Source organism: Branchiostoma floridae, chromosome 3 (genome assembly GCF_000003815.2).
Source record: "Branchiostoma floridae strain S238N-H82 chromosome 3, Bfl_VNyyK, whole genome shotgun sequence".
In the NCBI taxonomy this organism is placed as follows: Eukaryota; Metazoa; Chordata; class Leptocardii; order Amphioxiformes; family Branchiostomatidae; genus Branchiostoma; species Branchiostoma floridae.
Genome location: NC_049981.1, coordinates 26,742,420 through 26,766,915, shown reverse-complemented (window position 1 = coordinate 26,766,915; position 24,496 = coordinate 26,742,420). Strand labels below are relative to the sequence as shown.

Here is a 24,496-nt window from a genome sequence, read left to right as displayed (position 1 = left end):
CCTGTTTCCGCTGATCTGGTTTGCAAGCTCTGTATCTTCACGCCCCGTGAAAATACAAAACATCTCAAGCCAGTGTTTGATGCTGTTTTTGGTGACATTTGGGTCATTTACCGCTTGCTTACTTTCTACGTGATTGTCCACACCACAGTGACAACGACGTTTTGAAAGGGCAGTTTCTTCCTAGATTTGCAACTTTTTAACGTTACGTCTTTTAAATCACAGTTATGTGTACGTTATCATGTTATGTTTGTTTTAAAGTCAGCAATCACTGCAACTAAATCAAGGAGGTTTTATGAAAAGCGAACTGAACTCATTTTCTAAAAGGAAGCGTGCTATAAAATTATCTATAACTGAGCCAGGTAAAAGCAAGGAGACTTTCAGTGACCCGGTTCATTAAGCATTGGGCATATACAATTTTTGGTGTTTGGGTGTACCATCTAGAACATTAGAGGTTACCGTAATACAGTGAGATATTTGCCTTTTAATATCATAACCTCATTGCAATGCAAACACCGGCCAATGCTAGTACCCTGCAGTACCCGTCGTCGTCGCTAGACGGTAGTAACAGACTGGCAAAATGCCTTGTTTCTCTCACTATATTTCCATCCTCACCTGACTTCGTTTCAATGTCGTGTCTTGTTTGGCAGAATTTGAAGGATATGAATTTACTTTTTCACAAGATACGTTAGAAAACTGAAAGCATTTAAAACACTGGCGATTCCCAATTCGAGTAGCCAGTCAAGGAGGCCGAGGTTATAGGATTTAACCTCCTTGCTGAGGGGATGTTAATACAACTGCACCCCGAGTTACCAATTCCAGAAGATTTCCTTGCCTATATTACATGGTTGATGGCTACAAAACTTTCACCCTTTTCATGAAACTCTCAGAGTATGGTCAACTTATTTATCATCATTCCATAGCTTGTACAATGATGTTGGCCAATATGGCAATGGCTGGGCGTCTTAGCCTCGTTACCAGACCCCAGTCCGATCTAAAAAATATCTATCGTGCAGGTAGCTATCTATTTTAACCAACACGATAGATATTTTTGAGGTTGGGATTTGGTATCCAGGCTAACGTTTTCTATGCACTAATCACGAAATGCAATGTAACGTTAACAAAGAATTTGAGCAAACTTACAAAAACAATGAATTTTTTGCTTATTTCTCCTGTCTTCTCAGTAACTTTTGCAGATAGAAATGTCTTTTGCAGCATTTGGGACAGGATTTACCCTATATGTTAGTGTAACATGAAAATTGCCTTTAGAAATTCAATCATTCATATTGCCAAGTCACGTGCAAGTTTTCATGACTTCTTGTCAGCAGGTAGAAAATGTTTTGGAGACAAAATTATTTTAAAAACGGGAATCAATGGTGGTATCTGCCCCCAGCCCTCCTTCACTGGCTTCAGCTTCATTTCTGTCAGTTTTGATTTGTGTACTTGGTAGCTTTAAAAAAAAAAAGCATAACTTTTCTAAGCCCGTTATGGCCTCTTAGAGAGTATATATATGTAAGAGAGTATATATATAAGAGAGTATATATATATATATTTGGGTCCCTTTATTCCCTTACATCTGATCTAACAGTAGCGTTTTTTTTAGTATGAATACTAACCAAACTCAAGTCCACTAAGAGTCAAATTACGTTCACAACCAGCGTGGGTTTTATTACAGAAATACATACGGCATTCATACAACAAAACTAGTAGTCAGGCTGATATATTGCTCATGTACCTTCTACAGCAATCAGAAGCTACCCTTAATAGTGACAACAGCAAAAATCATAAAAGGTTTCCATCGAAACTAACAACGTTCTCCTCATAAAAGTCTTCAATTTTGGACTTCGAAAAAAAATCCCAAAATTAAAGTCCAGAATTAAACAGTATTTTTCTACACCAAAAAGAAAATACTGAAATAATAAAAGAAAATATCCAACTACGTTCAAAAATACATTGTCAAGACATTTCTTTTAATATTGCTTGTGTCATTTTAAATAAATGTTTCCAAACCAAGGAAATTGACAAAAACTGTCAGAAGAACGTTGAGTGACTGATATGAAACCTGCTACAATACAGCAGTTGCCAAAGTGAAGTTACCAGAGACACCTATAGTATGAGAACCCTGTTTCCATCTTCAATGCTAAAAGACAAGAAGTAAAGCCTAGCATGTTTTTCCATATTTCCATACACTATGCTTTTCTGTGGGAATGAGTTGTTGATCATCTGAAGAGCATGTATTGCTCACACATGGGAGAAACTTAACATTCGTCAGAGAAGTTTGCAATTAAAAAAAAATGGTTTTCTGTACAAACACATAAGATGAAAATACAACAGATGCCAATTTTCACATTTTTGTCATGATTGTTTTGGGGCCCTGGGTAGCCTACATGATGTTATATTGGGTTTGTCAGTAGCAGCTTCTAAAAACAAAGAATGCTGGCCATTCCGTACATTCAGACGTATACTACATTGTATACCATACAGCATTCCCACTGATATACAGGAGTTGCTCGGATCCAAGACGGCATGGGATGCCGACTTTGGGCAACTCCTTACAACTTTGACAGGCTCTACGTACACAAAGCATTTGCAGGCAACTGCTCACGACTTTAAAAAAACAACAGATACATGTATCCGCACAAGCACTTAGGCAGACAGAACATGTATCTGTAAAAACAATGTTTGGAGGTTCACTAGAGACAAGAACAGCTTTCAATCCACACTGCTTCTTGACGGAAAAACAACCACTGCTAAAACAAATTGGTTAATCACTCTTAAGTAGTGCCTACTTCACGAATATCATAATATGATGTAGGAAGAAGAAGTGCATATTTCAACCTCTACTGAAGCTACTTAAGTGCATGGCTTCTGAGCGTTTTGAACTGCATTCTCTTTGTTGGTTACATCTCGAAATTTTTGAGAGAAATGTGTAAAATCCAATATTCTGACAGTCATGTTAAGTTGCCTGCAAAAATGGAATGGAAAAAAATATTTGCACACTCTGACAAAACAAAGAGACTTGCATTTGCATACATTTGCATACAGCACATAACAGTCATTAATAAAACATACACCAAGAGTTTCGATAAAAGACCTACACACAGGAGTTGACACTGACATAGCATTGCGGCACTTTTTCTCAACTTAAGAGAAAAATGGCTTTACAATACACATAATATAATATCATACACATCTCTCAAAGGATAAGAAGACAAATATCTGCAACATTGAAATTGTACAAATAAATACTAAAAGAATATACAATATGGTACTGGAGCAACCAATGCTGTCTTGGCTGTGACAATTCAGATTAAAGCTATTTTTATGTGCTGCCGGTTTTCTAAAGAATAAAAAAAGACTGTAATGTGACATAAAATTAGCTTTGAAGCAACAAAAGATGTACTTAAACTTTTTGGCTACTGGGCAGCATCTATTCATCTAACATTAAGAAATTCTGACTCTTCACTACCCATGTCCTTATAAGGTAAGTTGGAAGCCAATTCCAGGAATCTGGGTCTTTCCTGATTCAAAAATGACTACCATTGTTCAACTTTGAATAATCACCTCAAAGTTGTTTCACTCAAACAACTATTTAACGACTTTTGTTTAAGTGAGTCAACTCTAGGTTTTGCAATTTGTGAGTAATCAGTTGACAACAATGTCAGCCAGACTTGACGGGGAAAGATGTTTGTTTTTACCTCACAAGATGAGCAATGTTTGCGCTGCTCTATATCCAAACAACACTGCAACATCTTTCCTTGGGGAGTTTCAACTTCTTTGCTAAAGTTCGCTACTTCATCTTCTAAGTTTCTCTACCAAGAAATGTAAGCAAAATGAACTAAGCTCAGCATCTTGTCCTGCAAGAGTCTTTTTTCAGGTGGAACATTAACATAAAAAATATCACTAACATATTCTAAAGGCAGCACATAAAGAGCCTTTGCCAGTACACATTGTTATCCCTTTCTTCTATAATGGTACAGTCTGACAGTACTGGTATGAGGACTGATTTTTGTCAGGTTGTACCATTAATGGAGGGGTTTAATTTCAACTGTGCTCAGGGAAAGGGCCTTAACTGAATCTGTCCACAGCCACAAAAATCAGCCTCATGTTATACACTGACAATGCTTTCAATATTCATTCAACTTGTAAAATAGTAAGCACTAGGACCCAGTATCAAATTGGTATTTTGCACTACAACTTGGAACAATGTTCATACATTTACACAACCTATGTACACTATACAAGCCTTGTTGCACAGGACTACATCATACGCCATCAAAAAACGGCACTATACAGATCTCTCAGTGAGTCACGCTCACAAAATCTACACTACAAACATCTTACAATAATGGCCTTAAAGGTGAATTTTGGCACCTAAAATATTTTTTCCAAACACACCCCCCCTCCTCCAAAAGTATGATACAGCTTCCCGCAGACAAGTGGGGATCACGTGTTGGGCGTTGACTTGTTTGGTTGACTTGATATTGACTGTGAAGAGCTGCTTGACCCTGTTGAATGTGGTAACGTTGTTGATACCGACGCTGAGGGAGTTGATACTGATATCGTATTGTTCGATGAAGGTACTGTTTTTGACAGTTCAGAACCATATGTTGATAACGTTGCTGACGACGTGGCGGCATTTGATGATTGGCTAAGGTTGATGGGGCCAGCCATGGTGCTGGAGAGATCTGCGGCATGGCTGATTACAGGGAAGGGGGAGGTGGTCAGGGCGATGGGGGACTGCTGAGGTAACGGGAGCGGGGACGAGGCGGTTCCGGGCGTTGAGGCGTCGTCGGAGTCTCCGTCATCGCCAATATAGCGAATGCACTTCTTCTTTCTCCTGGAAAATTAACAAAGGACCCTCAAATTTAAGGGAACATCTGACACTTCCAAGATAGATCCCTCAAAGACATTTCACAGGGAATAGTTCCATGGGCGATTCTTTTTAAACATGACATGGTCGGTCACTGGAAATCTTTTAACATTTGGACAAAAATCATGTAAGACAATTTGATGGCTCTTTTCTCAGATTAGGACCAAATCAAGGCCATAATGGTTAGAGCATCTTGACTTCAATACTGTAGCCTAATAAGTTTTTCACCAGGACAATTGGACATTTTAGACCATGACCATAGCCGGTTGGTTGTAACCTGGATTGTGAAAGCTCTCGAACTATTGCAACTGCAGATCATGAGAACTCGGATTTCCAAGAAGTGTCTTTGATGTCAGAATACAGAACTCATGTTGCAGGGCCTGAGATTTTAAGGTGCTTCTGTTTCTTTTGTCTTTAGGGACAGAGCTCCTGTGCATCCAGGACAGTGCAGATAATTTTAATGTCTACCTGCACCTAACCTGCACAAGTGTGTGGATTTTGATAGCTGTAGTGATCGTTACCATCTGTGAAATGCTACAAATGTGAATAGAAATAGCTTCCAGTTTACTCAAGACTTCATAAAATCTTCTATCCTGGCAGAGTGGTGCAGGTGAAACGTGTCTGGTGCAAATAATTTTGCATGTAACCTACAAGGATCCGTACAGGTCTTCTGCACGAAAAAATAACACAGTATAATTCAGCACTACATGAAGATTTGCATCCTTTCAGTTGATAGGGGAACGGCCCTGCATACATGAGAATTTAGGAAACGGTTTGGAACATAAAAGAAATAAAAAAACATAAAGCCCCTTCAAACACAACTGCACAAATAAAACACACAACATCAAGCCAGCACTGCAAACTGTTACGCAGAATTGCAACACCAAGCTATAAGCCACTCAAGCATTATCCTACAACACAAATGCAAATCGGTTATGTACAGCAATCCCAAAGATGCTCTGCCAAGACTAATACACAGAAAATTGTCAAACATATTTGGTATTCAGCAAGAAAAACGGCACAAACAAAAGTAGTTGCTTTAAAGCAAGTCCACTAACCCTATTATCAGATGTTCTTGCTAACGCTGGTACATCTTTCCCATCATGTGTAAGTATACAAACTCTTTTCCTAACAGTAAAAAGTTGTCTGACAAATTTTTTTTTTTCGTGAAATTTAGCTGCAGACAAAATCTTTTTCAGCAAAAGCCTTACACATTACCTTGTTTCAATACTCCAATTTGTACTCAAGTTTCCTGCATATTTTTTGGTTCCCATACAGACTGCTTACAATATAAAAAGTTCAAAGGCAGTCCACATCACAAGCAAATACAGGACAGTATTGGTAATTCGTGAAAAAAAAAAGAAAAACAAGAAACACCAAGACTCCCACAAGCACGAGGCTGCTTCCCATCTACAGAAGCAAAGTCATCAAAAAACATTTAGCAACAAAAATAAAGAACATCTATCCTCAAAAACAATTATCACCACAGCTATTACAATTACGTATATGCAAAGGTGGATGAGTGGCATGAAAGCTAACATAACTTTAAAGTCAAGGTTCTAAGGAAGAATATTTGAGAGTACAGTAAGATGTTTCGAAGCCAGAGCTGGCAAAATAATTAGGGTACAGAATTTCTGTTCCAAAGTACAACTCTCCAGTAAGGGCTATTCTTCCTTAAAGAGGTTAGAAAAATTGGTTGATTTCTTAGGAAAAACAAACTTATTGGCTTTGGCATCTTTGGGAGAACTGTACGAAGGCTATGGCACACAAGACTTAGTACCTTGGTAATATGTCATGCCACGGTAACTGTATCAAAGCAAAGGCCTTTCTTTCTTTTCTTTCTGTTATACATTTGAGCAAGTGGCTGCTGTGAAGAGAGAACCAAATTTACAACGCACAGGATTGATAAAAAAAGGTCTCGTAAGAATATAGGCCTGGAAAGAGATCATAAAGTGAAAAAAGGCAACCACTTTGATTGTGAAATTTCAAGAGGGCTACCAAAGAAACATTGAGCAATGAGTTTTACATTTGTACGGATGAGACAAAGGAGTTTACACGGTCTAAGTTTTCTTGCATACTTTCAACAAACGGACCCAAATCATGCTGTTTGTTTAAAACAGACATGCTGCTTTCTTCTTGTTTGTTTATCACTGTAGTTGAAAAGTAGTGCTTGGTAGAGGAATGCTGTTGCTGCTATGGCAGTAATTATGTGTGCTCGGTACCAATCCTTGTCAACCTGCACATAGCTCCTCACACCACAGAACCATTAGGCAAAGCCTGTGCCTTAAAACCTCCATTCCAAACCGGCAAACAGAAACAGAACAAAATGGGGCTTTCACGCCACTCGTCCGCTCCATACCTACAAGGCTTGCACCAGGCCTGCTGCTGATCCAATCCGAACCGCGCCCGGCACTTCTTCGGGTTGGACACTTCCGACGTATCTCCCTGCTGCTTGTCGCGCTTCCTCTTCTTCTTCTTCCCCTGCAAGGAGGGAGAGCATGGCAGCATAAATGAAGAATTTGTCTGTCCCTTTTTTTCTTTCTTTAGCATGTGCTTTAATCAATTTAAGAAACAGTACTTTAAGAGGCTACCTGAGATGCTCCTCCAACTTTCAAATAAGTACATGAATGAATTTCAATCATGCAGTGAGTATGACAGCAAAAATGATATTTTTTACGCAAGGACTTTTTTCCTTTCAGTTCTCTTTTATAAACAGTAATGATACATTTGTAAAAGTAAGCTAGTCCTTACCCTCAAAGCTCTAAGTTACCAAATGACTTAACATCTTGTCTTTCAACAGGAATAATAGTGCAAGCAGGCAAAGAGGACTTGAATAAAATAAGGAAACTGGCAAGCCTTTCAATGCAGTTAGATCAGCTACATAAAAATAATTGAAGAAACAATTCCTGGAATCATTTCATGTATAAAACCCACTACCACTATTGAATTTGTGTCATCAGAATTCCAACAAAAAGGCAAAAAGAAAAGAATTTTTTTTTTTCAAAACCTGTCTTCATTATTCAGAAACTTTTAAAGTAGAGCACTAAATGAGAAATGATAAAGTGACGTTTGAAAATCCTACTATAAAGCGACAAAAATTGCACAACAAAATGCAGCAAAAGCAAGGGTGGACAACAACAACACTTAGACTAGATTTTACTACTGTTTCAAAGCTACAAAAAGAAAAATGTATTATGTTTCCATGCACAACGACTTTATGCAAGTTTGTCCTGGTGCAATCAATTAGAACATCAGTCAAGTCTCAGCAACTTTGAGAAAGAAATTTTGAACAACACGTCTATCAAAGTCCTCTTACCTGCAACCTCTTTGTTATGTTTCCAATTCAGACACAAAACTTGACTGACATTCCTTTTATAATATCATCTAATCTACCCAACTGAATGGCATGCTTTAGATGTTTCTACCATAATAAAACTGCATGCTACAAAGCTGTTAACTTCAGTTGGCAAATACTTGTATGTATCATGCACTTACATGGCCCTATCCTAACAAGAGCAATGCACTATTTACTGGAAAATTATACGCCACCAGACAAAAAACTGAGGTGTTGCAAGTAGCCAAATGATAGTCCTTTAGCAATAGCACCTTTTCAAAATTGTTTTTCCTTTCAATTCTTTAACAAATAACAACCAAGTTTTATGCACCTTTGCAGACTGTTAGAGCAAAATAATGACTGCAGTCATTTCTTTCTGAAAGCAAACTTTTTGTGACACTGAAAGTTTCCACATATAGAAATAGGTAGATAGTGCTTGCTCATGCTAGGGTGCGGTCCCTTTATATTACTACAGGGGGCACAGATTTGCGACTTGCAACAGAAAACAAAACCAAACCAATCTGATAGAAAAGGGCTAGCAATCAAAATTTATGAAAAGCATTCTACAGATGGAGATGACAATTACTCTTTGAACATTCAAATCAAAGGGAAGCGGGCCTCACAAGTCGCTAATCTGCCCCCCAGCTACAACTTTGAAGTGCAGTCACCGACAAACTATGAGCCTCTTTTCAAATTTACTGTTCACTATAGCAGGCCATATGATAGTAGGCCACGTAACTAACATATGGCCTGTTACAATGTGACAAAAGCAAGAATATACACTCCTTTGTAGTTTCTTTTGCCTTTGAAGTTCTTGGCCAACCGACCTCTCCGAATCATGATTCCAAATGTACTGTTTTGTTGTCATGAATGGTCGAAGATTGTGTCTTTGTGAGACAGAGATTTGTGTTGGCTCAGACCCGTCTAAATCAACTTGTGGGATCTGTAATCGCAAGGGTTAATACTGCTCTCCTACAGACAAATCCCAGACTAATGGATGCAAAGTTCTTGGGCTATCCTCTCCTGTTCCTCAGTTGTTTCTTCAGTTTTGTCAATTCAATTCCTGTCTTGCTTTCAATACTACTGGATTCATTATTTCCATCATCTGCTTGCCATGTTTAAAAAAAGTTAGTCTTGTTTTCCTAAGGGCTGCAACATTTTGTTTCATAGGCAGCATTAAACCTAACAAAATACCTTGGCATGTTTTTGTATCTTCCATTTTGAGAGATATGTATCAAGAAAAATCAATATTATTGGTTCTACCAAAGTTATAAATGGTATAGTAGACAAAGAGTCCCTTTTTTTCACCAATCCGAAAAATCACGAAATAAGACATATCATGGGTCATGATGGGGGTTCTCAGAGAAATAATTTGTTCAACAGGAAGATGTGACTTATCTGGGACATGTCCTGTAGGGGCAGTTTCGACCCCTGCCTTGTCTGCAGTACTACAACTCAGACAAAGGTCAAAGGGCACTTGGATCGGGAAAGAAGCAAAACCAAAAGGTTAGATATCAAACACAATGCTCTTGTTTGCAATTCAAAAATCAAACATCCCATTTGCTTTAACTTGTGACTGACAGAGAAATTTAGAGCAAGGCAGTGCTGCAAGTCAAAAAAGTAAATTTTGGTAAATCTAGGTAAAATCACTAGTGAAAATGGAAAGAACACAATAAATTTGAAAATTACAGTGGTGAGATTGTAACAGGGGGTGCACAGCCATTACTCAATTGCTCAGGGGGACCTAAAACTGCCACTAGAAAATATCACAAGGGTTGCGCTTCTCTCCATCCATGAGCCCTTTGTTGCAAGATTTGTCAGTGACTGCACTTCAGAAAAGGCGATAACATGGGGGTTGAACCTGTACGTAATTATCCCGGGCACTCCAGCCGGGGTAAAGCTGCATGTGGAGTTGCCGCTCCTTTCTTGCCAGCTCGTAATACTTGGCCTGCTCTTCTCGTGGTAGTGCGTGCCACTGTAGAGAAGACAGACAGGTTTGTTACTTGACGCGCTGTAAAATCAGTAATCTGCCACTGCCACATGCGCGCACACACACATGCGCGCGCACACACACACACACACGCGCGCACACACACACGCGCGCACACACACACACGTACACACACATGAAGTCAAAATACTCAAGTCTTCACTGCCTTAAGGGTGAAGTAATGTGAAACATCTACTTATATTCAGTATAACAGTGCCCATGATCTACAAAGACCAGTCAGTCCTCATGCTTTTCAAACTATTCCAGGCCTGTCAAGCAAAAGACATCAAAACAGTTTTTTTAAACCGCGACATTGACTTCTACCCTTAGGACCTGAGTGGAACCGAGTAATTTACAACTTTATTCCGTCTGTGTGTAGGTAAAAAAGTATGTAAGATTTGGCATTCATGTCATCTGTGAAGCCCTACAAGTCTCCATACCTGGAAACACCATTAGGAGCATGTTAAACTATTCTGAGTCATGGCCCTCAGCAGGACACCTTGTTTCCCTGTCCCAGGGCTCACTCACACACGTGAGGTGTAAACTACAAGGTCAGCTGTGATGGCTTTTAACAGCTCCCAAGGTGGCAGTAATGTCAAGTCCAGCAAGTCTACATTCCTGAATAACACCTCTTCTTGTAAACAAAAATTCACTCTTTTCCTCTGTCTTTGGGCAACAACAATGTATCATTACTATTAACCACAGACTAAACCACTGTTATTCAGAAAACCTACAAAAAAAGCTCTGTTTTTTCCTGACTGAAGGTTTTTGTTAGGAGCACTTTTCTGTCTTCAGGAATAAGATACCATCATCATTGAAAAGGTTGAAGTTATCATTAGTTGTCCAACACTAATCCTGTAATTGCTCTTGGTGAACAAGCTTGTCATGTCCTGCTCACTGGACTGAATAATTTGGAATATCATTGTCCAATTTCCCTTCAAAGATGACGCTACGGTCTTGATTCGTCAAAGCCACCTCTCCGCTCTTCAGGCAGACAGTATTCCGATAGTAAATCTACGTCCTCACCGACCAATAAACAAGGGCCCCACTTTGGCGTAGTCCCCGTGGACAAGGCAACAATTTATCGGAACTGCCGGGCCCTTTTACAGACCGGGCATATTTACTTGTCATCTGGCCTGACAAACCGAAAATGTTACCGCTCCAGGCAAAAAGTCCCATTTACTACAATATATGTCAACTCGGGAGGTAAGGTCGTGGCTTCAACTTAATGTAGCCTCCCCCAGTAGACGGATAGACAACTTACTGTGACAAACAATATGTTCTCTATCTCTGTGAACATGGTTACAAAGTGGGCACTTGGACCGCAGCGCGCCTCAAGTCACAAACAAATCACGACCTGGCTTGGTCGGGAGCACCGAGAAGGGCCCGTGTGCCGGCCGGACTCGGATGCGTAAGAGGGCCCAGATAGCAGCTTAATGAAAAGTGAAAAATTAAGATGGAGTCCACCCCTCCGGGCAGACTATAAGGACATCGGGGGAGCCATCTTTGTGAGGTGGTTAAAAGCCAGGTCCTAGTCATTTCTGTTGGAATGGTACCATTAAGTGCCATCTGCCCCTTTCATGCCAGAGACGTGCAGATCTTATCACACAGCAAGTCTTAGGCCGAATGTGTTCTGGCAGGGCAGAGCGCACAAAGTAACGGCCCAATCCTGTCAACTGGCCAGCCGATCCACCCTGGATACCAGGGCCCCATTACTGAGACATATGGTCATTTGTACCACCATTCATTACCTCTTGTCTTGTCTCTAGGGCCGGAGATGGGACAAATAGGAAATGAAGGATCTTTTTCAGTTTCTTTTTTTACTAACTTCCACAATCTGTCTGTTCAGCTAAGAAGGGATGGTGCTGTTACAAACACAACCAACCAGCAAATAATACTGTTGGCATTTAAGGATTTTCATGTTTCACAATGGAACTTTTTTATTCCTCCTGATTTGCTTCAAATTTCTATTCTCAGCCCGATAATTTTTCTTTGTACGTACCCAATAATCACCCTATTCAATGAAATAATTGCTGGCTTCAAGTTGAGCATAACATGAAACTGCATGAGTTTTGTACCCAAGCATGCCAATTGGGATTTTTTCCAACATTATGATTTGGACAATTCTTTATCCAAGAAACTAGTTTCTCTTTAGTAGTAACACACAGCTACATGTGCACACTTCACTGTATCTGTTGAGCTAATGTAGCTTTCAGCAGTGGATGTTACAGACATGACTTTCCATTACATACGAAGAAAAAAGTTTCTCTTTTTTGTTCTGTATTCTTGAGGCATTTCATTAGTAAATTGCTACGTTATATAAAACTTAACAAGCTAACAACACTTGCAATTTCTCCGCCATTAAACTTATCAGCTATTTCAGGGATAAATATACCTTAAAAAAGCTTTCCCATATGTAGACTCTTGCCACTCTGCTTCAGCCTTATCTGGCCAATCAAACACATCCTACCATAAATTCTCCCCTTATCTGACCAACCAGAACACGCCTTACACAGATTGGAGCATTATCTCCACAGACAAACCACTTCTCGTCCAAATCTCCCCCAGACACTTACTCTTCTTCCTAGAATTTGGTTGATTGCCGCGCTCTCCTTTAGCGTACACTCTGCAACGACTTTCGCTCTCATCTCTTTCATGTACAGCATGAATGCGTTGAGAGGCTTCTTGATATGTGGCTTCTTCTTTTCTGGCTCTTTCTTCTGGTCTTGCCTGCGGGAAGGGAAGCAGAGATTTGAGATGCCAGAAACATGTATTATATCACTGTCTTAGAGGGTACTCTCTGCAGCTTAATTCTCGAACACACTTTGTGACTTTGGGAAAAACTTTATGTGGCCAATACATCAAGAAAAAATGTTCCATTTCTAAGTACTCCCTTACCGAATTTCATGTGCTTGTAGATTGAGAGTCATACATTTGTATTCTATGGCAACACCAATATAATTGTTGGTTGTAAGACTTTAAAAAAAATAATATATGGAATAATAACATACACACAGAATCTGAATGGAAAGTCTGTATTGTTTTATGTACAACTTCATGGCCAGTGAACTAAGTCAGAAGTAAGCTTTTCTCCTGACCCTGTATTTTTGCAATGTCCTCTTACTAAGATTTTAGTTCCAAATGTGCAAGAAGCAAAGAAATTGGTACGGTCTAAAGTGCAAAAGAAAAGGAATCAATGCTGTCATGCTTGGACAGGAGAATGAGCCAGATCTTCCTCATAAGTCTTCAGTTTCAGTTTAACCCATGAAGGTTATTTGCACATTCTTGCATCAGGACCTGTAACAATTAACCATTTTAATACTTCATTCTCATACGGTGCAAGTACAGGGGGTACATGTGTTAATTTGTCCATATAAGGTGAAGCATTTGGTAGACTGTGATGAGTGTGAAGTATTTGTCTGTACAATTCTCTAAAAAGTTATCTTAGCTACCACGTACCAGCTAGTAAGTAACAAAAAAGTTAGCCAAACTCCAAATGCGGTTGATTAAACCTCGCTAGAGGAGAAGCATAACAGGCCTTAACAATTTGCAAACATCTGACTGTGTACACTACCACAGTAGACAGATGGCAGAGGGATTTCATATCACAAAACCAGAGGGAAAACTCCCCTGTTCATCTTTGATCGTGACACTTGTGGTTGGAACTCAGAACTGAGGGCAACAGAAAAAACTTGTGGATAGTAAGAGCATGGATCACTTTACTCAGGGCTAACATACCGTATGTTAAACTTTGACCTTCTAAGGCCGCTATTTGGGAGAGATGCACGGTGCCAGTGTGTCGGAAAAACACCAAACGAGGGTTAGACACAGAGAAGGGAGATGCGTCGAAATGGACAAAATTCCCTAGGGCTGTGCACCCTAATTACCCCACCCAATCTATCCCATCCCTCAACATGTCCGACATCCATTACAATGACAAATCAATGTTTTTGCCTTTGAAGAGACGGCCGCTTTTTATCGTGGCCATCTTTCTCCACTTGTGAGGCTAGACGGCCGATGTAGGAGTCTCATTCCTCCAAAAGATGCGGGAAAAGTTTCTGGTGTTAATCTCTTAGAAACATTATGCTAAGACTAACTTCACTCGTGGTAACAGAAGGCTGATACATTTAGGGGTTTGGGAAAGCTTTATGACTCAGGGGGCAACAAGTATCTAGTCAGGATATGCGTACTGTGTCTAGAAAGGATGTTAGTTGGCCAGGGAACTCTTTCTTTCATTGATAACTGTGCTGGGTGTGTGTCTCTTCCAAAATACAAAAAAGGCTAAAAATACCACCCGCATATGCAGGTTAGTAAAGGTAAAAATTAGAAATGTGCAGTTCTTTCTGGTGTCTACCTGCACCAAATTTCTGCCTGCCGTGTACCGGGTACTAGTAAGAAGGGGCAGTGGATTTTATGAGTAAAGAGTGGACATAATTTGGCCAGTGAACTCTTATCAATACATGCAAGTGTATTGGGATGCTCAACGCTTAACATGCTCAAGGAGTGTGTCTCCCCAAACACAGGACAGTGACGTACTTTTGATGCATCTGTGAGGGGTCGTGCTTGAGGTTCATCCCGTGGGGGCTGACGATGGCAGGGTGGGGGATCCCCGTGGGCGGCATGCCTGGGTGGTGGGGGTGCTGCAGCACGGGGTACCTGCCGAGAAGGAAATAACCTGCTTCATCCCTCAGTCCTATTGGTTCCTCCCTTCCAGGGGGATACAAACGAAACACTAGTAGGTACATGTAGACCCCACAGAAAACAAACAAATAAACAAACACAAAGAACCAAACATGACAACACTAATCTTAAAAGTTCTAAACATGGATCAATCATCACAACTTTCTGCTGCAAAATCAACTCAATTAAGGAAGTAAACAAAAATAAAATGTTTTTCGTTAAAGACACTGTCACAATGAACAAAATACTACAACATACAATTCTATTCATTTATATAGAACACATAAATACTACAAGTGAATCAACTCTGTCAGTCAGTGCCAGATAAAAAAAAGTATGATTGACTCATGAAAAGCACTGTTTAGGACAAGAAAAGGCAAAAATATTGCTATTGTTTGCCTTCACTAACATAGTCAAATATCTGACCACATTTCTACCATAGAATACTTCTTTGGTTAAGAAAATAAACATTAAACATAAAACATACACCTGAGGCACCATAAAATCAAACACCTTCAAGATGCTAAAATGAAATACATTTTATTAAAGAAACCAAGCTATATGACAAGACACATCGTAAAATACTGTACAACCGTACAAATTTTCTAGCAAATACAACATTGATGCTTGTACATACCAAGATTCTGCTCCTATTACAGATAACATTTGTAACCAAAGTTCTCACCAGCTCTTAACTTTCTGTCCTCAAATGTTGACAGAGCAAAGCTCCTTGTCAAGCAATGATGAGGCTCTAAACTGTTATATTCTGTATTTTAAGTGGCAAAGTTCAAATAGCTTCATCTTAGTTCTGTGGCACTGTTGACCACAAGATGAAAAATGTGATGAATTTTAATAATGAACGGGAACGAAACAAATGAAATCTTTGTGCATTCTTTATTTCTTAGCAGAACAATTTTGTCCAGGGATGTGAGGATGCTGGAGAGAGCCTGTATGTAACACTATTTAGCATTTACAGTATTTTCACTTACCTAGGCATGTTGGTGGCATTGACAGCGATGGCTGTAGGGTAGGGGTGTCTGTACCCTGCTGCACTGATGGGGTAAACACCCTGGCTCTGCCTGCAAAGTGAATGGATTCACTTTCATCAATCCTCTGTACAATGTGCTCTTCTTCAAAAGTGGCTTGGTGACATTTTTAACAGTTGAATTGTTCAATTAAGGCATCCAAAGTCAAGAAAAATTAAACTTTGTATACAGTTTAAGGTGTTAGTAACCCATTAGGAACCTGCAATTTTGAGAATGAAAATAACATATCAAATGATCTACACTTCAGAAAGCTAAAGGAACACAGGCTTAACATAAACCAGGGATCGAAATACTTTTTTTTTGCTACATGCAAAATTGCAAGTTGGCAAAAATTTTACATGCAATTTGAAAAATTTACATGCAAAATACAACTAGGCGGCGATGGCGACGAGTATCGCTAGCTTGAATCGGTGAATTTTGATTACATCTAGTAAAGCTACCGGAGAAAGTTACTGGCAAAAACAAGGAAGGATAAAGACACACGTCCATTTGTCTTTTTGTCTAAGAGTAGGGGGTCTAATTCCTCAGTATTTTTCCAATAGGCCAGGTATTTCAACATGCAAGATTGCAAGTTCAGAATAATTTTACATGCAAATCTCAAAAATTATGTGCAAATTGCAAGTTAAGTATGTGTATTTCGAACCCTGTAAACTGATTAAAAAAAATGCATTTTACAGAAACCAGACATTCAATTTACTCGAGACTTCCAAATTTTAAATCAATCAGTGCGCACTTGTGCATTTGTACAATTTGATTCACTGGTTTATTATCCCACCCTTCACACACAAAGTAATACTACATTTCACTACTCACCAGGGATAAACAAGTCCACTAGCCCTATTGTCCAGGGCAAGTGAAAGTGCTGTTCGGGCAAGTACATGTCCTACCCCACTTGTTCGATCGGGCAAGTAAGATTTTTCCATTGATTTTAGTGCAATTTTGATATACTTGTTCCTTTTTACAGTCATGACATCAAGCAATTGTCTACAGAGAATTCCATTGCTGGAAGTGAAAATGCATATACTAGTAACAGTGACATTTGAAATTTGGGCAAGTGAAAAATTGGTTCGGGCAAGTACATTTTTTATGTGCTTGCCCGATAGGACAAGTGGATTTTAGAAAACTTGTTCAACCCTGCTCACCATAGTGCTTGGGAATGGTACTCTTCGATCTTTGGGTAGGACGGCCCCAGCTGAGGAAGCTGATTTGGCGGAATGGCGTACATTGGAGGTAAGTCTGCCGGGTGTCGTGGCCTTGGAATGCCTACAGGGACAGAGAAGTTCCAGGTTCATCAAACTGAAGAGTGAAAGTTATCTCAGACTGAAAAGAGAAAGTGGTCTCAGACATTAGATTAGCTCATGGAAGAGCTAATCTTCCACTGGTTGTGACAGGATAGACAGACGATTTGTTAAGTATATGTTATGTGATTTCACTGGAGAAAATCACCCATCTCTTTTCGACAAGCACAATGAACAGTGGACCTATATCTTTCACCTGAATCAAAGAAGGAAAGTGATGTTGTTAAGTGCCTTTGCCAAGCATACAACATTGGGAGCTGTAGGAGATTCAAACTTTAAACCTTTACTTTTTGATGTAGGAAACACAGAAAAACAGAATTCTACCTGTCCATAAGGCATCTAACCCTTCATGTCTACTTATGATCAGGAAAGCCTTTTAATACAGAAACCATTGAGAAATGTAACTTTAATACCTTATCAAGAGAAGATACGTACCTATCACATAACGGACATACCGGTACAGCATAAAAAGTTTCTGCCACCAGCAGCCTAGAGGTGCTACTGTGGGGTCCACTAATAGTAAAACCAAAGCATATCATAAAATTGCCCACATGTCGATAGACCAATCAAATGCCGGCAAGAAGAGTGTCGCCGAAGATGGAACATGCATTTTTAACCTTGGACCACTTCGATATGTCGGTTGGATTAGCAATTACCCGCCACCTTTGCGGAAGTACTACATTTTGTACATGTGCAGTAACAAGCCATCCATCAACCCATACTATAACCCTGACAAATTGGCTTCAGTGGGACACACATCTCCAGCCTAACAAGCCAATTTGACCGACTCCTGACCAGTCAAATTCAATTGCCAGTAAACGATGACACAGTCGGGTGTGTACTCTCTCTATGTGGAATACATCCATAAGGGCTTGCTGTTATTACCCTAACAGAGCCCAGGAAAGTAAGAGAAAATGGGAGACAAAATTTCCTGCTGGGTTAAAAGTGCCCAATTTGACAGTGGCGAGCACTACTGGATCATCCTACTGAGCTCCTCACTGTGCCTACACTAAACAATAACAAAAGCCAGGTTAAGGTAGCCCCATCCTTTTTTAGAAGGCCATAGGGGCAGTGGGTTGTTATCCACTGTGTACAGGGCACAATATTGGAAGGCAGAGCCCGACCGTTTCATTCCAGAGCCTTTTACCTCCACACCATGAGGTAAAAGTTGCGTGAAGTGCCTTTCCCAAGGGCACAAGACCAGTAACTGACAGGATTCAAACCTAGGACCTCTGGGTTCCGGGCTGAACATCCTGCAGTTGCTCCACGCTACCACATTATCTGTCAACAATAAAACACAGGAAAAACCTTCACCCTATTCTCCATGCAGGTGTTGGAGCAGAAAAGCAAGCTTTCTGTCCCAATTAGAAACTGTAAGAAACCAGATTGGGCTAACAAGGACTCTCTGATTATAAGCGGCGGATGCTCAGAAAACATAATTTCCTACCCAACGTCTGCTTGGAGATTAGGAGGTACTACAAATTAAAGCGATACAAAGAGTGTTGAAATTGAGCCATACACACCGACTCCTCGGAACCTCTTGCTGACTGGAGTTGACAGTGCCAAATGATGCAGACAGAGGCCAAACTGTGATCAGCTCTTTTAAGTTATAGGAAAAGCCCAGATGTTTCTGAAGAGACAGCAATTTGAGGCTGATAGGAGAACAAAAGATTTGTCTAATTACATAAGGACACCAACAGAGGCTATTGACTGTTGTTTGAATTGGACGGGGTCTCAGGTGGCTGGATGCGTGCTGGACGCGTACTGGTCATCCGCAGGGATCCTGTTCCTTTGCCGCGCTTCACTACGAGCAACAAAAGCGTGGACAAAAGCCATCCCAGCATCCAGCCCGGCTTCATCCAATTACTGCAAATTGGATCTGACATCAAAAAAGAAATGATTCTTCCTATTAGCCCCGTCCTCCTAACTTGCTGACGCAATGGGAAGGAGGTAGGTGTGTTTTCCGACTGCTTCCGCTGCTTTAACGAGGCAGCTGAATGCCAGTTTGAATCCTCCTCCATCCAGAGACTTGTCCCAACAACATGACGGCAGACCATGTGCATAAAGGATGTTTGAAAGGCATCCCATTCAGATAAAACATCAGTATACCAAATCCCAAAACTTGGTTTCGTCGATTTTCCACAATTCTCCCAACAATAGAAATCAACAAAAGAGCTAAGAATCCATAAACACAATTGGTAGAAGTTCTGATCCCCCAAAAAGTGAAATTATCAAAGGAAGCTCTTTCCGAAGAGAACTTCGAAAAATGCTTTACTGTTTGAAGAATTATGGAGTAAAGTTCATTCTTCCATGCCTTCAAAATATTGTTGCAGTCCATTATAGAGAAAGTGCTTTTCAGCAACTGAACATAAAAGTAAATCTATCGTGGTCACTGTACTGACTTATTCTGTGCCATCTATCAAAGAAGAGTTCTAATCTGTCACCCAACAGGAAAGGCAAATAATAAAGCCACCTATTAACCACTGAACACTGAACAGCAAAAAAAGTATCACAAACTGGCAAGACCCGTCATTCGAACCCTTACTTCTACAGAAGAACTTAAGAGTCACACTGGTCGTGCAGGGCTGTTAACACCGTGCCCTCTCCGCCCGAAGGTAACCAAACATCTTACCGTTTGCTTGGCTCGTACGCGGGGGAGTCTGGCCGGTGCTCCCTCCAGAGCTGTGGTGCAGAACCAAGTAGTCTAATGGCTACCTTCCCATTTCCAGCCAAAATGTAAATCAAAAAGTCTTCCACTTAAAATGTTAATGTAGTCTCAAAGGGACGGAGGGCGCCCTCGGGCAGAAGAAGAGAGTCGGCCTCTCTAAAGCTGTGGTTTTATAACAGTCTTGTAAATGAGCGAGCGAATTCATCTCTTGTACACCAAATGGAAGTCGTATGCTGTTCCGATACTTCATCTCCGTGAAAGCAACATTCGCTGATTGAACCCGCTGCGGAAGATGAACACAAAGCAAACAAAAGACGGCCGCGAGCCGTTAGAGGATTGCTGCGGACCGTCCGAAAAACATAGGAACGCGGAATGTGCGTCAGCTCTAAGGCAGGCTCAAAAACGTGCCGCTAATGAAAGTTCGTTAGCACCGGCAGCTTTTGCTCAAACGAAGAACACCATTAAGAGGGATTGAAAAAGATGGCGCCATGCAAATGGTTATGGCTGCTCTTAGCGAACTTCAAACGCTTCAAAGATTTTTCTTGAGAAAGATGCGCCAAGTTCTCAAACTTTCTTGGTGATACAAATTGTTTCATCCCTTCTTTTATGACCCTTTCCACACACTCTGCCCATAGACAGTCTACTCCATCACTATTACGTGTCATTACAGTCGTACCACAGTACAGCGCAGAAGTAGTCTAAGCTGGAAAATGTCTTTCACTTTTTTAACGAAGAATCCTAGTGCCCTTTTTCAGGGATTTGCTTAGCTACTGGTTTGTATCGCTATTCCAACTTGATTACAGTTTGAAACATTTTCCTGTAAGTTGCGAATAACAAGAGGAATCACCAAATGGGACCTACAAATTGTACTTTCTTGGATAAAAGTCTTCCAAGTCACCATCCACTTGTCACTCTGATGAATCCATGGTTGCGATTATCAAGAGCACTATTAAGGGTGAGTGAAAAAGTGTTCATTGTTTCAGTCTCTGAGGTAAACAGGACCATGAACCATCAAGAAGTACTAACGAATCATCAACATTGAAGAAGCATAATCATCCTTCAGTTATATCCAACATAATCTAATTGAAATTTAGACAATCCAATGTTGTCCTCACTAAAGCCTACAGTAAGATATTTCACAGAAACCTAATCCAACACTTTGGCAATAATGCTCCAAATAGCCCACCAAGGGGGAAACTGCCAATTGGTTCTTGAAACCTTGTCATTTTACTTGACAGATAGCAGTCATTATACACCTGGTGTATTAGTTGCAATTTGACTGGAAAAGGCCATGCTTCATCATGCAAATATAGATGCTGTGCTATGCAGTAAAAATGGGTGCTGACCATTCTAGTTGCAAACTTTTTCAGTCATTTGGAACTGTTCCATAAAAAGGTAAACGGTGTTGTGAGCATCATCATATTCACATGCTGAACAGTGTCTGTCTTCATCCATTGATACAGTTCCTTTCCCTTCCCTTGTTAAAACTTGCATAGTACATTAAAGCAATAAAGAAAACGAAAATGAACGGCTGGACTGACACATTCATACTTTTTTAAGGCATCACCTTCTTTTCACTTCTCTGGATACTTACCACCTGACTGTCCTTCTTCCACTAGTTACTGATTTAAGTGGCAAGTACAGTACGTACTACAAGTTATTACCAAGTTGAATCAGGCATGTACACCTTTATTGGTCTGCAGTATGTTCAGTAAATGGTCAACACACTTTATTCACAATTAGGGTTCTCTCCCTCCTTATCAATGTGAAGTGGTCAGCTGAATCTCTGCTAGCCATGGCTGCAGAGATGTCATGATTAGGACCCCGGTTCTTCCGTTTCAACATGTTGGTAATATTACTGTGGTAATACTCTCTGACAGGTAGCTGTCCACATTGTTTGCAGTTATCATCCACCATCCCTGCTCTCCCGGGACCTACGGCACCACAGAAAGCTTCACCACATGGTAACACATTTCCTACAGGTTTTAACCCCTAATCCGTGTGGTGCCTGGTGGCTAGAAGTTCGCTGTCTATCTGCAAGTGAGGATAAACCCTGGGAGATCTGACAGACACTGACGCCAGCGCTGTCCACTGGTGGTTGGGATTCTCTCAGAAGATGGTCTCAGGACGTTTCCTACCCAGACTGGCTAAAACGTTCTCCTCCACCATTAGCGGCCGGTGTCGTACTATCGTAAGAGATGAGACTACCTTTTTTTTCGGCGGTCTGTATTATTGATGGAAACACGAAACATCGTGGCTCCAGGTTGACGTGTATTGATGGATGGTGGTCATTAGCGGACCACCAAACCGAGCCCTCGTTAACCCTGTCTCAACGGCCGGGCTTTGATGTCGCCCGGCGTTTCGCCCGGCCGTGTGACAAACCCGTGGCGGCAATCAATGCTTGCCACCGGTTCATTCCATGCCATTAATTTGTACAGGTAGCCACAGTCTTATCAGGGAGGGTTAGGATCGCAAATTTCTCCCCCTCTCCCTCTTCGTCTCCTTCCATTACCCCTGCTAATCAATAAACCAACACCCTATGATTATGAACACTCCGTATACACATCTTACTGATGTCAGGTGGATAAAAAACTGCTCAAAGCAAACTCAACCAATTGACTAGCACAAGCTTCTGAAGTTTCATGAAGGTGGATGGCACTGACCAAACCAACTGGCCAGACACAAGGCGGGACTAGCTACAGCTTTAATGTTCATATAATGAAAAAAGCACAAACACCCTTTCATACAACATGCATCATAAAGAAAAGGGAAATCAACGGCTTTATATTACAGGTATTCTTTGATCAACACTTTGAAATTCAGGTATCAAAAGCTTTGTCTTAATATGATCAACTGTTTTACTTCAGGCTGAACTACATGTTGAGTCACAGATCTAAGTCTGACTCTGATTCAACTATCAGCTATTGTTAGACGTAGAATCAAACATTTGTCTGACTAATAGCCGTGTCAAACATTAACATATCCTTACATGTGTGCTAACACTTACCTGTATAGCTCTGACAACAGAATATATTTTACAAATAACATAAAATTGCAATGTCAAAATTTCAACAATGGATAAAATGGACCACGGTGATCTATCAGGAACATACAGTTTCTGCCATAATGTCCTTATATCAACATCATAAATGAAGATCAATTAATGACACAAGGTAATCACATGTCTCACAAAGTCTGGAAAAAGACAGGAAGAGATCTTACCTGTTTTGGGATCGACTTCTATGGAGTTTGGTGGGACCCCTATGTGTGGCGGCGTGCCTGGTGCAAAGTGCTCGTTGCTATACATCATCAATTGCGTTAGAGGCCCGGGATGTGGGGGACCGTGTACAACTGAGACTTTGTTCGACTGCACGGGGAAAAAACAAAGAAGAGCCCGGTGTTAGAAAGCTACTTCGTACCACCAATATCAAACGAGAAATTAAAGGGGTGTTGAAACACAAAAAATTGATACTTTGAGCAATCTACTCGGATTACAGAAAGGTGCATACAAAGCAAAACAAAACAACACTATTGAGAGGGATAGGGAGAACAGATTTCACAGCGCGCAGCAAAGAACCAACATCTGCAAAAGTCGCACCCTGCAAAATCAAAGGCCGAGTTTCACGGCAGTCGATCTGATGAAACAGAAACTGTGAGTGGCAACTGCGCAACACTTTTACCACTTGTTCCTTCAAATCATCCTACAGAAAAGGCATGTGTGTGGGACTGTATCAGCCAGGCCCTTTTAAAGGATGCTTGCACCGGATTACATTCGATATATCAAAAGGCACAATCAACGATTGCTTTGCCATTATCTACGTCGGTAGAAGCCGCAAGACTTTCGCTGAAAGGTAATAGCACTATCGGCATCCCTTAGAACACAGCGTCGGAAGCGCCATGATGCCTTTGGAAAGGCTGTTACCGTGTTCCCCTGTAGCCCACAGATAGTATTTCCATCCATGCCGGCACATTATGCTATGACATTTGACACCGGGGTACTTTTGTCAGTATTTTAAAGCTATTTCTCCTGTCTGATATTTCCAATACTTTTGTCCAGAAAGGCGGAGGTTCCAATCTAGGGTCACTGATGCTGGAGGCCGGGACTTCGCTCGCTGTATTAATGGTCGACATCAAAGGGGACTCAAAGACATATGCTGACCTGTTGGCGCCCGGGGGCGAAAATTCAACCGGCATCGTCCGTGTCTCCCCCTTTGAAGGACTTTACAAGCCACTTTCCCTGCTTTTTTCCAGCAACATTTGATACCGTTAGACAAATGAGAGGGGACAATTGCATGGTCTAGTGTTGTTTTCTTCTGCTAATGCGAGTGCTTTGACAAGATGTGGTCCAGTGCGGACTCCATCTATGGAAAAGTCATGTCCAAGCCCTGCAAGAGCCTGATTCATACTTTTGGGTCGAGGAAAAATGCACACAGATTGCTTCAACTACTTCTCTTCTTGAGTGGGGGAAACAGTAAGAGCTTCAGATCTACAGAAGCAAGAGCTCCAAAAACCACATTTTGCCACACACGAAACATAATTTAGTTAACTTGGACAAATGACCACTAGAAGACTTCTGCTTCATGGAAGAAATTAGAAAATATAAAAACTGG

At 40.7% G+C, this 24,496-nt stretch overlaps 1 protein-coding gene across 14 annotated transcripts in view; it reads right to left on the bottom strand.

The window, feature by feature from the left end:
* Positions 1–1,639: 1,639 nt before the first annotated feature.
* Positions 1,640–24,496, bottom strand: part of LOC118412533 (transcription factor 7-like 2) — a 64,312-nt gene continuing 41,455 nt past the window's right edge. For 2 of the 14 annotated variants that reach the window (XM_035815433.1, XM_035815432.1), the window contains exons 5-12: positions 23,109–23,253; positions 17,063–17,183; positions 15,864–15,953; positions 14,731–14,901; positions 12,771–12,924; positions 10,066–10,179; positions 7,230–7,351; positions 1,640–4,837 (exon numbers count right to left, since the gene is read on the bottom strand). In XM_035815433.1, coding sequence (XP_035671326.1) covers positions 4,444–4,837; positions 7,230–7,351; positions 10,066–10,179; positions 12,771–12,924; positions 14,731–14,901; positions 15,864–15,953; positions 17,063–17,183; positions 23,109–23,253 — 1,311 coding nt within the window. In that variant the 3' untranslated portion in view covers positions 1,640–4,443. The remainder of the gene's footprint in view (positions 4,838–7,229; positions 7,352–10,065; positions 10,180–12,770; positions 12,925–14,730; positions 14,902–15,863; positions 15,954–17,062; positions 17,184–23,108; positions 23,254–24,496) is intronic. The other 12 variants (XM_035815434.1, XM_035815437.1, XM_035815439.1 and 9 more) reach the window with 12 other exon arrangements.